This window comes from Furipterus horrens, unplaced genomic scaffold, assembly GCF_987537825.1.
Source record: "Furipterus horrens unplaced genomic scaffold, mFurHor1.1.pri manual_scaffold_4, whole genome shotgun sequence".
NCBI classification, from domain to species: Eukaryota; Metazoa; Chordata; class Mammalia; order Chiroptera; family Furipteridae; genus Furipterus; species Furipterus horrens.
This window is the reverse complement of record NW_028327174.1, coordinates 140,363,178-140,376,240: the sequence shown is the minus strand read 5'-3', so window position 1 is coordinate 140,376,240 and position 13,063 is coordinate 140,363,178. Positions and strand designations below refer to the sequence as shown.

General features: G+C 36.6%; 1 protein-coding gene across 1 annotated transcript in view; it reads left to right on the top strand.

The window, feature by feature from the left end:
* CCDC171 (coiled-coil domain containing 171) overlaps nucleotides 1–13,063 on the top strand; it is a 298,734-nt gene that overhangs the window by 45,724 nt on the left and 239,947 nt on the right. Inside the window, exon 7 of the mRNA XM_090274081.1 lies at nucleotides 8,457–8,603. Within this exon, the coding sequence (XP_090130207.1) occupies nucleotides 8,457–8,603 (147 nt within the window). The remainder of the gene's footprint in view (nucleotides 1–8,456; nucleotides 8,604–13,063) is intronic.

Below are 13,063 nucleotides of genomic sequence, written 5' to 3'. Positions count from 1 at the left end.
TTTGCCTTTGTTTCGGTTCCCTAGCTTCTGTTGTTGGTTCTTGTGATGCAGTTTTCATTTTAATGTTCATAGTTTTGATCCTCCTTCTTCTAGACCAGTTCCTTTAACATCTCATATAATAGTGGTTTGGATCTAATGAACTCCTTCAGTTTTACTTTGTCCTGGAAGCACTTTCTCTGCCCTTCTATTCTGAATGACAGTTTCGCTGTATGGAGTATTCGTGGTTGTAGGTTTTTGATTTTCATTATTTTGAATTTTTCTTGCCAGTCCCTTCTTTCCTGCAGGGTCTCCTTTGAGAAATCCGCTGATAGTCTACTTGGGACCCCTTTGTAAATGATTCTTTTCTTCTCTCTTGCTGCTTTTAAGATTCTCTCTTTATCTTTAATTTTTGACAATTTGATTATAATGTGCCTTGGTGTGGTTCTCCATGGGTCCAGTTTTTCTGGAACTCTCTGTGCTTCCTGAACCTGTAAGTCTATTTCCTTCCCTAAGTTCTGGAAGTTCTGCTTCATTATTTTTTGACACAATTTTTCAATTTTTAGTTCTTTTTCGTTGCCCTCTGGCAATCCTACTATTTGAATGTTCATTCACTTATAGCTGTCCCAGAGGTTTCTGAGCCTCTCCTCATTTTCCTTACTTTTTGTTTCCTCTTTCTGCACTGGTTGACTGTTTGTTCCTTCCCTATGTTCCGGTTTGTTGATTTGATCTCTGGATTTTATCTCCTCACCGCTTGTCTCGTATGTGTTTTCATTCGTTTCAGTATGAGTAGCTTTCATTCCTTCCCTGTTGTTCCAAATCTTTTGTTAATTCTGTAAGCTACCATATAACTATAGCTCTGAATTGAGCCTTAAAAAGGTTTTCTATTTGTTCAGCTGTCAGGTCTCATATCTGCTGCCTGGTGAGCTGCATCACTGGGATTTCAGTCGTTGTCTGCTTCATTCCGCCAGACTTGTGCTTCGCTTTGCTTCCTGGGCAGGCTATACGGGGCAGAGCCCCATGCACTCGTCACTACCCGGCGACCTTTTTCTCCGCACTGTGTCGCTTTGTGTGGGGTCGGGGGTCCAAGATGGATTCCTGCCGTTCCTCTTTGCTGAGAGACTGAGATCCGTTACCCCCGCCCTCCGGGCCTTACCATCTGAGGCAATGAGGGGGTTGCCTTTCCCAGCATTGGAATCACAAGCTGCAGGGGCTCGACTGCAGCCAGACTTGCTCCCCTGGCGTTTCTCTCAGTCCCGCCACTATGCCCGCTGCTACCACAGATAGGACCGCGGTTTCTCGCCCCTCCTACCCATCCGGACGAGCACCGCTGGTTTATAACTTTATACGTTGGGCTTCCATGTAGTTTTATTTTCTGGAATTTCAGGTTATCTTTTGTTTTGAGGTAGTTGTATTCCTTCTTAGTTGTAGAGGGAGACCGAACGTGGCAGTCTAAGCCTCCATCTTGGCCAGAAGTCATCATTTTCACCTTTAGTATTAACAGTTCAGACACATAGTGAAAGATCATTAAAACATTGGAAGTCCAAATCCCACTGATAATGTAGTTTTATCTTCAGTTGTATGCTTTTCACATAAAGAAAACTATAGACTTGAGACCCTTAAGTAAAATACAAAAATAACATCAAGACACTTATTTTGAAATGGCTTTTAGAAAACTTATATATTTGCTTTGTTTCATTAAGTTAATTAATTAATTACTCATTAAAATCTAAAGTTTTAGAAATATTTAATTCTAATATTCCAACACTTTTTTTCTATTTTTATCCTTGCAAATTATAGCAACTATCAAAATTGTATAATAATACTGGGAAACAGATGATACTAACTTTTGCTTTTTAAAGGTAATTAATTCTTTAGATTCTTTAGTTATTAATTCTTTGTAATAATTCTAAACTGAGACACTTGCCTTTGAAATTCTGATAACTTGAAATGTCATGTCTAGCAAACTTGGTTTGTATGGCTTTGAAGATTCATTTGAGGTAAAGAATTGGATGTTTGGTTATCTTTATTTTTTCTCAGTGTTTGGCTCCATTTGTTAGTAGTAGTCTCTGAGTTTCACATGTGAATCTTTCCTCAAATGTCTGATTATCCTTGACTATGTGTTTATATTTAAGAATGAGGCACTACAAAACTGAGAGGCAGCTTTGTGTATGTGTAACACTTCCATTTCTTCGGGGAATTTGAAATGATGTATTACAGAACTGTACACCTGAAACCTTTATAATTTTATTAACCAGTCACTCGGTAAATTCAAAAAAATTGTGGAATTTTAAAAATGCCAGTATCGATAGCTCTTTTTTTGGACTGGTAGTTTCCCAACAAAGGAATATGTTAGTCTCTTCCTTATGGAATCTTAAGTGTCGGAATCTGGGAGCTGAAGAGAGAAACCTCTGAGGTCTCACCACACACTCTGCAGATTTCACCTAATCTCTTAATTTTTAAAAAATTTCTTTATTGATTTTGGAGGGGGAGAGAGACAGACAGACAAGCAGACAGAGACGTCGATTTGTTGTTCCACTTATTTGCGCATTCATTGGTTGCTTCTTGTATGTGCCCTGACTGGGCATCAAATTTGCAGCCTTGGCATATGGGATGATGCTCTAACCAACTGAGCTACCCAGCCAGGTATCTCACCTTGACCCCCAATAGTGTCTTGATTTTTATGACTTAAGAGACTTTTAGGACAGACTGTTCTAGTTAGTAAACTTTCTTTTTCCGGGATGGAGAGGGGCATTTGTTGGCGGGTGGAGATGGGGGGAGCTGCCAGGGGTGATCTGAGGATATAACTAACTGCTGCTTATGGAGGCTTCCAATAATGTTCATATTTATTTCTGCCCCATGGCTTAAGAAGAGATAGGAAGTAGAAAACTCGATTGAGTCATTGAAAAATTTCAAGCCTTCATATTGCTTTACCAGTGAATAAAAGGAAACATTCAAGGAGCAAGTAATTTTACATAATTTTGTCTTGATAACATACTAAACTGACAAATCTTGGTACTAAACTGACAGGAATACAAGAAGATAGTTATAGCCAATCTCACTCAGGAATATGGATACAAAAATATAGAAAATATTAGCCAACCGAATGCAACAAAATATAAAAAGATAAAATATAAAAAGCCTTTACATAATAAATGTCAAGTGAGTTTAACACCTTAACTGCCATGTGAGGTATATTTAGCTCACCCTGGCTTTAAGCCCGGAGCCTTGTGAAGCGTACACAACTCACATGTCACTTTACCTTGGGTGCCTCATGGTGCACAGGCACCTCACGCTACCATGCTATAACATACATATTACGTGAAGAATGGCCTCATGGACAAAACCCTACAGATGGTTTGTGAAAATCTTACTGATGGTGTTATTGTTAAATTAATACTGGCAATTTAAAAACATGGATCAAATGAATACAAGTTAATTTATTTTCTATTTTAACCTTTAAATTTTATAAACCTGACATGTAAACAAAAACACTTCCTTTATGAACTATTTCCAAGTTTTCCCATTACTTTTTCATCAAATCACAAAGAAATATTTTGTTTTCAATGTTTTTATTCTATTTCCATAATAAAACATCGTGGCTCCAGGGAAAACTTTTTTTTTATAAGCATATTTTTATTTTATTATTATTACTATTATTTTTAAAAACCATTTGTTCGTTTGTTTGTTTTTATTTATTTTATTTTTAGAGAGGGGAAAGGAGAAAGAGAGGGAGAGAGACATCACTGTGGGTTGCCTCTCACTCACGCCCCCAACTGGGGACCGACGTGCAACCTAGCCATGTGCCCTGACTGGGAATTGAACCAGCGACACTTGGCTCACAGGCCGATGCTCAATCCACTGAGCCACAGCAGCCAGGGCGGAAAACTTTTTTTTTTCTCTAGTGTGGCAGTCAATGTGTTAACGTTAGAAAATCAGTGTAATTTGACTTAATATAATTAGTTAACTTGGTTATGTAATATATTTCTTGTATATGTGAATAGAATTTCTAAAAATCTCCGCTATTTGAGAAAATGGTTTCCTATAAAAACTGTGCATGTATGTATGTGTGTTTATACCCATATTTAAGAATATATAGTAGTTATCACATAATATTATTGATTACTTGACCTCTGCATTAAAACTGTGATTAAGTGGAAATTTCATCTACACCTTGAAAGACCTTTACTTAAAAGCTATTTGTCAACGAACATATATGCATAACCCGCAGACACAGCCAACAGTTGGTGCCAGCCAGAAAAAAGGCAGGAGGGGTGAGGGCTGGGTGGAGGTGGGCAGAGAGGGAAAACGGGGACACTTGTAGTAGTGTCAACAATAAAGATTACAAAGTTATAAAAATAATAATACAAAAAGAGATAAAAACCAATAGGTAAATTAACATGGATATTTAAAATATTAGCATAAACGAAGAGTAAGCAGAAAACATGGAATAGAAGAATAACAAAAGCTATTTGGTAAATAGTATTTAATATAGGCCAAGTATCTAAAGTTAAAATCTCACCAGAATAAGCCTAATAACTCCCAACTGATTGACCATTGATTTTTTTTTTTTATAGAATTAAATTCAGACTTGTAGGGAATGATGGGCATGCTCTTCATTTAGTGTAATAGTATTTGGAATGATTGTATGTTATCTTTCTATACTATCAATAGAATTCTATCAATAGAATAGGAATCACAGTCACTTTTTCTAATAAGTAGATCTCATGATACTTCCTGAATACTTTAATTTCTTTTATGTCATTTAATAAATATTGTTTGAAATAAATACCGTCAACTAGGATATAAGCATCTTTTAGATATAGACTTTAAAATTGTGTTTTCTTTGTGATTAACTATGTATTGCTGTTTATTCATTTTAAAGTATACACAGTACTCTAAGTAGACTATTAAAAGTTGGACATTATGTATTTGTAAATCAAGAAGATGTATAATAGAGAATTTGAATTGATGCTGGTACTGTTGACTGTTTGAAGGAGGGGATCTATCCTATAGAATCACAATAGTATCTTATACTTATGGTCTTAAAAGTACTTTCATACATGAAAGCACTCTTATGATGAAATTAATTACATAAGGCTGATCACATTACGTACCATCTGTTTCTAAATCCAGAGTGTTATTATAATAACCAAGAGTGCTATCTGCTGGTTGTAGGGAGTGTTGGCACATTTTTGCTCTGGTACCCAGCTTTCTTATCTATTGTTTACAGCTGAAAATGAGCAAGTAGATGAGCCTCTGTATATTAAGAAAATTTTTTAAAAGTGTATTTTAGTGATTATGTTGTTACAGTAGTTCCAATTTTTTCCCCCTTTGCTCCCCTCTGCTCAGTACCCCCCTTCCCTCCAGCAATCCCACCCGCCTTAGTTCATGTCCATGGGTTGTGCATATAAGTTCTTTGGCTTCACCCTTTCCTATATTATTCTTAACATCCCCCTGTCTATTTTGTACTAACCAATTATGCTTCTTAGGTCCCTGCATCACTTCCCCATTCCCCCCTCCCCCCTCTTAGCTGATAACCCTCCAAATGATCCCCGTACCTATGATTCTGTTCCTATTCTGGTTTGCCTAGTTGGATTTTGTTTTTATTTTTTAGATTCGGTTGCTGATAGTTGTGAGTTTGTAGTCATTCTAGTGTTCATAGTTTTGATCTTTTACTTGAGTAAGTCCCTTTGACATTTCATATAATAATGGCTTAGTGATGATGAACTCCTTTACCTTACCTTGTCTGGGAAGCACTTCATCTTCCCTTCCACTCCAAATGATAGCTTTGCTGGATAGAGTAATCTTGGTTGTCGTGGTTGCCTTTCATCACATTGAATATTGCTTGCCAGTCCCTGCCTGCCTATAAAGTGTCCTGTGAGAAATCAGCTGATAGTCCTATAGGCACCCTACTGTAGGCAACTCTCCTCCTCTCTCTTGCTGCCCCCAGGACTCTCTATCTTTCACCTTTGGTATCTCAGTCATGATGAGTCCTGGTGTGGTCCCCTCTGGGTCCAGCTCGCCTGGGACCCTCTGTGCTTCCCGGACCTGTATGCCCATCTCCTTCGCAAAATTTGGGAAGTTTTCCTCATTTTTTTCAATTCTTGCTTCCTCATTCTGCATGGGTTGACTGTTTTTTTTTCTTTCTTATGTTGCAAATAATTGATTTGAACCCCAGTTTCCTTCCCTTCACCATTAGTTTTGCATGGATTTTCTTTCATTTCACTTAGCATAGCCTTCACTTCTTCTCTTATGCGTTTGCCATACTCAAGCATATCTGTCAATCCTGTGAGCATCTTTATCACCAGTGTTTTGAATTCTGCATCTGTTAGGTTGTCTATCTTCTCATCTGTTAGGTTGGCTATCTTCTCGTCGCTTAGTTCTCCCACTGGAACCTTGATTCGTTTCCCCTTTTGGGCCATACTTCTCTGTCTCCTCGTTCTGACAGGCTCATGTGTTTGTTTGCCTCTGCGTCCCAGGTAGAGCTGTCGCTCCTGTTATGTTGTAAGGGGTAGAGCCTTAGTAATTGTCAGTACAGGGCGACCTGTTTCACCACGTTGTGGCGCTGTATGTGAGGTAGGGGTCTGAGAGGGAACAATGCTGCCTGCCCAGCACTCGCCCCTTTTCCAGGCACCTCTCCCACTTCCACACCAGACTGGTGCCCCTCTAGCTGCTGCCCTGGCTGTCATTCCCAGAGTGGGTGGGTCTGTGGATGTTCTAGGACCATGGAGGCCCTTTAAACAAACGGACTCTGCTGAAGCTGGCAGTTTCTGCCTCCACCCCAACTCCCAGTGGTCTGCACAGTCAGAAGCAATGAGGCTTGATTTTCCCCAGTGCTGGGACCTTGGGCTTTGAGGTCTGGTGTGGATTTGGGAATGCTCCCCAGGTGTCCCTCCTGACTTTTTAAAACGTGTGACTGCGCTTTCCACTGGCCCACTGCTGCTGCTGCCCCCACTGCCGCCACCACACCGCGTCCTCTCTGCCCCGGCTCTGTCCCTCCTACCTGTCTGGATGAGTATTTCTTCTTTATGTCTTTGTTTGCTCAACTTCCATGTAGTTTGACTTTCTGGAATTTATGGTTGTTTCTAGTTTTGAGGTTGTTGTATTCCTTCTTAGTTGTGGAGGGAGATGCAGCGTGTCTGTCTACGCCTCCATCTTGGCCGGAAGTCCCTCAAGAAATTTCTTACCTGAGGAAATAATTCTTGAATTCATATGTTGCCAGCTATAGAATAATGATTTTATGAATGAGGGGATGTGGAGAGAGGAATTAAATTTTGTTCTTTACCCTTTAACTGTGGACTATACTGCCAAGTACTTTCTAAACTAAAATCTTTTTGCAGAGAATTATAGTTGATTTTTTGCAACATTCTTACTTAGATTCCAGTGATACTTTTTGAGTGACTAGGGAATACTTGGAAGCATGTGTAAATATGTACATTTTATACATGTCAATGTTCCAGAATGAGGTTATGCTGATGAAGGAAAGCTGGGAGAAAGAGGGCTTTGTCAAAGATCTTAAATTAGAATAAAGACTATCAAGATTAGTTACTGAGGAAAATACCTTTGATATGTGTGTTAACTTTTATGTTTCAGCTTCTGTAAAATTCAACTCTTGATTTCTGAGTTTAGTTGGAAATGGAGATTGAGAGATTTAAGTAGAAGAGTGGCTGTTATTTTCTTTCAGTAGTACAACAAAGATTTGAAAAGTTAAAAACTGGAGAGAAAATGAAACACAGCCATCTAGTGGATACAACTTTTAAGAGCTATAAGCATGAAGTACCATGAGCTCACATAAAAATCTCTCATGGGTCATTATTAGACATTTAGGCCAGTCATTCTTTATCATGCAAAGGAGGAATATCCACTTGTATAACTAAATATTTTAAAACTTTAATGACAGGGGAAAACATTATATATAGCAGTTCAACTAAGCATTACATAAATATCTTCCAAGGTCATTTGAACTACCATAACATTTTAGTAAGCTATACACATTTCATCTGGAATATGTATTAATCATATTTTTAAAATTGTAAACCTCCAATAGTGCTTTTAAAATACATGTATATTTTGCACTGGCTGGTGTGGCTCAGTTGGTTGGGTGTTGTCCTGCAGTCTGGAAGTTCATGGGTTTGATTCCTGGTCAGGGCAAATGTTTGGGTTGTGGGTTTGGTTCCCAGTTGGTGCATGTGCAAAGGGCAACTGATTGATGCTTCTCTCTCACATTGATGTTTCCCTTCCTCTCTTCCTCCCTTCCTTCCCCTCTCTCTAGAATACATTTTTTTAAAAAGAAAAAATTTAAATACATGTACATTCTGAAACATTACTAGACAATATCTATGCCTCTCTTGCCTATGTAAATTAACCTGTTATTCTGGTTGAAGCACAGATTTAATTACTCATCATCTACTACAGAATAAGTTTAAGTTATTGTTGGCTTAGACATTTTATTGATGCAAAAAAGAAATATTTTTCAGGAGCAAGATAATGCTGTAAAAAGTATGTACAAGAGAGTAGAAAAATTAGAAGCTGAACACATGGACTGCTCTGACGTTTTACGGAGACAAACAAGTGAACTTGAATTAAGCACTCAACGAGAGGAATGTCTTCGAAAAGAATTTGAGGTATATTTTCTCATTCTTTTATAACATATATGTGTTATCCTGTCAGTAATTACAGGTCAGAAAAAGTTTTACTGTGCAATAAAATATGAAACTTTTTTTAGCACTTACTTATGTTGTATATTTGTCTCTTTTGAAAACTTTCGTATGTGACTAAATTATGTTTTGTCCCTCATTTAAAAAATCTGTTCATTTTTAACATTAATTCTCATGGAATATTTGGAAAGTTTTAGGGTAATCGTTTATAAGGTTGAGGAAGCAATACAGGAAAAGATTTTGTATACATAATATTAAATTCTAATTTTGTAGTATGAATCATGATTACTAGCTGCATGATTTTGTGGAATACTTCTCAGATGACAATAGATGAGAAAGGAGCATCAGTTTACAGATGAAAAATAAAAATATGATTTTTATGAATGATTATTACAGATAATCACTTTAGTTAATCTTGAGAGAAATTGACTTTATTTGTTAATTCTATTTCTTTTTAAATACTTTTTACTTTAAAAAATTTATTATAATAAGATATATATAACATGAAATCTACCATTTTAACTGAGTTTGCAGTTCAGTAGCATTAAGTATAGTCACAATGTTATGTAACTATGCGACCACCACCCATCTCCAGAACTTCTACATCTTCCCAGATTCAAACTCTGTACCCATTACACAATAATTCCCCATTTCTTCTCCCAACCAGCCCTTGGCAATCGCCACTCTACTCCTAGACTACTTTTTGACTCAGTTTTCTCTTTCACCTAATAAAGGAGAGGTTGCATTGATGACTAGTGAAATTGTTCCTATATTTGCAGGCCTTCTTATATATATGTGATTGAGTTCATTGCAAGAAATGGTAAAGAAAATAGGGTTGCAGAAAGAAGAGGTGGAGTCACAACTGGATAAGGGTTTTCCTACTGGGCTTACTATCCACAGGCCTCAGCAGCCCTGCAATGGATCCACCTGATTCTTTTGCATCAGAAAGTTGATCTTGTGAGTCATTTCCGTGTTGTAGATGCTCTGGCAGGTTTCATAGCTTTCCCTCTGTTGTCAGCTTCTCATAGTACCGGCTTCGCTTGATGTCCTCAGTGAGCGCATCCATGGTGAGGATTCTGTTTAGGGTTCTGTATGCACCTTTCACATTTGCTTTCTGCATCATCACAGTCCTGGCAATAAACTGCAGATGTTTTTCCACGAGTTTGGAATTAAGGCCTCACTCTGCAGGATGTGGCTGGGCACAAGAGGACCTGGACAGGCTCCCTCCCCGACCATGACCTCTCACCACTCCAGGAGGTTTGGGGCGGAAGTTGGGAACAGAATCTTTCTCCAATTCTAACTCTTTTTCTAAGTTTCCTTTTGCTTTTTTCTAAACTTAAATATTTTAATAGAGAAGTTTGGCTTAAACATAATTTATAATTATTATTCAGTAAATAAACTTTTATAAAGAGTATTTACTGATAAAATGCTGGAAGTACTCTCTTATTAAACTCATTGCTGCCATTTAACATTGTTTTGGGAATTTTAGCCAAAGAAAAATATAAATGCAAGAACAGCAGTAAGAGTTATAATTTTTAGAAAAAGGAAGTATGATTCTTAACATTGTAGATATGTTTGTAATCCTGAATAGTCAAGAAAATCAACTTTAAAACAATTAACACTAATGAGAACATTCAACTAGGAGGCCAGAAAGAAAATAATATATAATTATGTTTACATTCTTAGTAATAATCAGAGAATAAAATACTAAAAAAGTTTTCTTCACCACAGTGACAAGAATAGGAATACAATTAATAACAAATACATAAAAATTAAGAAATTTAGTTTTTTTTTAACAAGGTTACTTTATTTAATTTTAATTTTATTTTATTTATCTGTTTTTAGAGAGAGGGGAAAGGAGAAAGAGAGGGAGAGAAACATCAATGTGCAGAGAAAGAGAGGGAGAGAAACATCAGTATGCGGAGAAAGAGAGGGAAAGAAACATCAATGTGCAGTTCCCTCTCACGCGCCCCCAACTGGGGACCTGGCATGCAACCTAGTCATGTGCCCTGACTGGGAATCGAACCAGCGACACTTGGTTCACAGGCCGATGCTCAATGCACTGAGCCACAGCAGCCAGGACAAAAATTAGGAAATTTAATTGAGAGTCTTAAAAGAAAATAGCAAGACATTTTGTGAACACTTAACATTGTAAAGGTAAAATTTCATTTCATTTTTAAGGCCAAGAAATATTTTATTTATATGTATGTGTGTATATATATATATACACACACTTTTAAATATAAATATAAATATATATATATATATATATATATATATACCACCACTTTTTAAATCCACTCATTTACTGACAGGCGCTTGGGTTTCTTCCATATCTTGGCTATTGTAAAGATGCTGCACTGAACATAGGAGTGCATGTATTCTTTCATATTAGTGTTTTGGGTTTCTTTGGATATATACTCAGAAATGGAATCACTGGGTAATTTTAAATTTTTTGATAAAACTGCATACTTTTCCTTAATGGCTGCACCAATCTGTTTTCCTACCCACAGTGCATGAGGGTTCCCTTTTCTCCACATCACTTGTTGATAATAGCCATTCTGACAGGTGTGAGGTGATATCTCATTGTGGTTTTAATTTGCATTTCTCTGATGATTAATGACATTAAGCATCTTTTCATGTTTCTGTTGGATATCTGTATGTCTTTGGAGAACTTGTCTATTCGAATCCATTGACCATTTTAAAATCGAATTGTTTGTGTTGAGTTGTATGAATTCTTTATAAATTTTGGATATTAACTCCTTATCAGATATGTCATTGACAAGTATCCTCTCCCATTCAATAGGTTGTAAGACAAGACTTTAATGGAACAGAACTGAAAGGCAGTAGTAGACTTGTAAACTATTTATAAAAATTTGGTATATTAAGGTATTTTAAATCAGTGAGGATAGGAAAGATTATTCAGTGAATTGTGTTGAAACAATTGGTTAACTGTTTGGTACAAAGTAAAACTAGATCCTATCTTACATTATTTTCTGAAGTAAATTCCAGTTGTGTTAAAAGGAGTGAAATATTAAAAATGATAAGCTAAGAAGAAGAAAATGTAGATTAAATTTTCTGTTCTTTTAGTGCTATATGATTTACTTACTAATAATCTTAAAAGCAGTGGAACAAAGTCATAAAGAAATGGATTTCAGCCTTGACTATGAAAAATAACATCATATGTAAGTGAAAAACCCCACTAAAGACAAATAAATGAGAAAAATATTTACACCAAGGGGTAATTATATTTCTATTTCTATGTTTCTTTATCTCTGAGCAAACCATGAATAGCATTGCCATGTACTCAGCTGGCAAAGTATGCAAGTGGAGTAGGTCAGGGAGAGGTCAGGAGTTTGGTTCCAGATATGTTCACTTTGACATGCTTGTTAGACATCCAAGTGGAGATGCTGAGTAGACAGTTGAATGTGTGAGTATTGGTCTTAGGAAGACTTACTGTAGAAATGATAAGGAGATGTATGCCAAATATTTCATTGGGAAATATTGGAATGTTATAATTTATATACGCCTTTTTTTCTGTGTTTCTTTAGTTTCTGCAAAGGGTGATCTGCTAGTTTCCTTTTATTGGTGTTTATAAAATGGAAGAAGGAAATGGAGAAAGGATCTGGGCATCATACTGTTCAGTATGCAGACTTTGCCCTGTTTTCAGTCTTGTGTACACCTCTCTGCCCTATCCCTGTGTACACTTGTATCTATGGAGCCTCTGGTTCAGATTCACATTATTTCTCCAGATAATAAACCTCCAGTTTGTGTAGTGGTCAGGGAGAGGTATTGTTTGGCTACTTGGGGTGCAGGTGGATGCCTGGGGGTTAAACTTGTCATATTGATGATATTTTAAGAAAACAACTTAAAGTTATAATTTATATGCTACAAATTTACTCATTTATAGTGTACAATTCAGTGGTTTTTAGTATATTCACAGAATTGTGCAACAATCGCTATGAGCAATTTTAGAATATTTTCATCACTTCAGTAAGAAACCCCATACCCATTAGCCGTGACTCTTCTATGTGACCGTCTCTCTCAGCCCTAAGCAACCATTAATCTACTTTCTGCTTTTATAGATCATTGATCTAGTTTCTGCTTTAATAGACTTGCCTATTCTGGATATTTCATATTAGTGAAATCATGCAATATGTGGTCATTTGTGATGGACTCTTTTTCACTTAGCATGATGTTCTTGGGATTCATTCATGTTGTATCAGTACTTCATTCCTTTTTATTATTGAATAATATTCCATTGTATTGTATACCACATTATTTACCCATTCTTCAGTTGATGGACATTTGTGTTGTTTCTACCTTTTGGCTATTATGAATAATACTTCTGTGAACAGAGTTTTAATAAATGTTTTAAATGTTTTAAACTTTAGTGAAGCTTTTTAATAGTTGCATTTCATGAAACA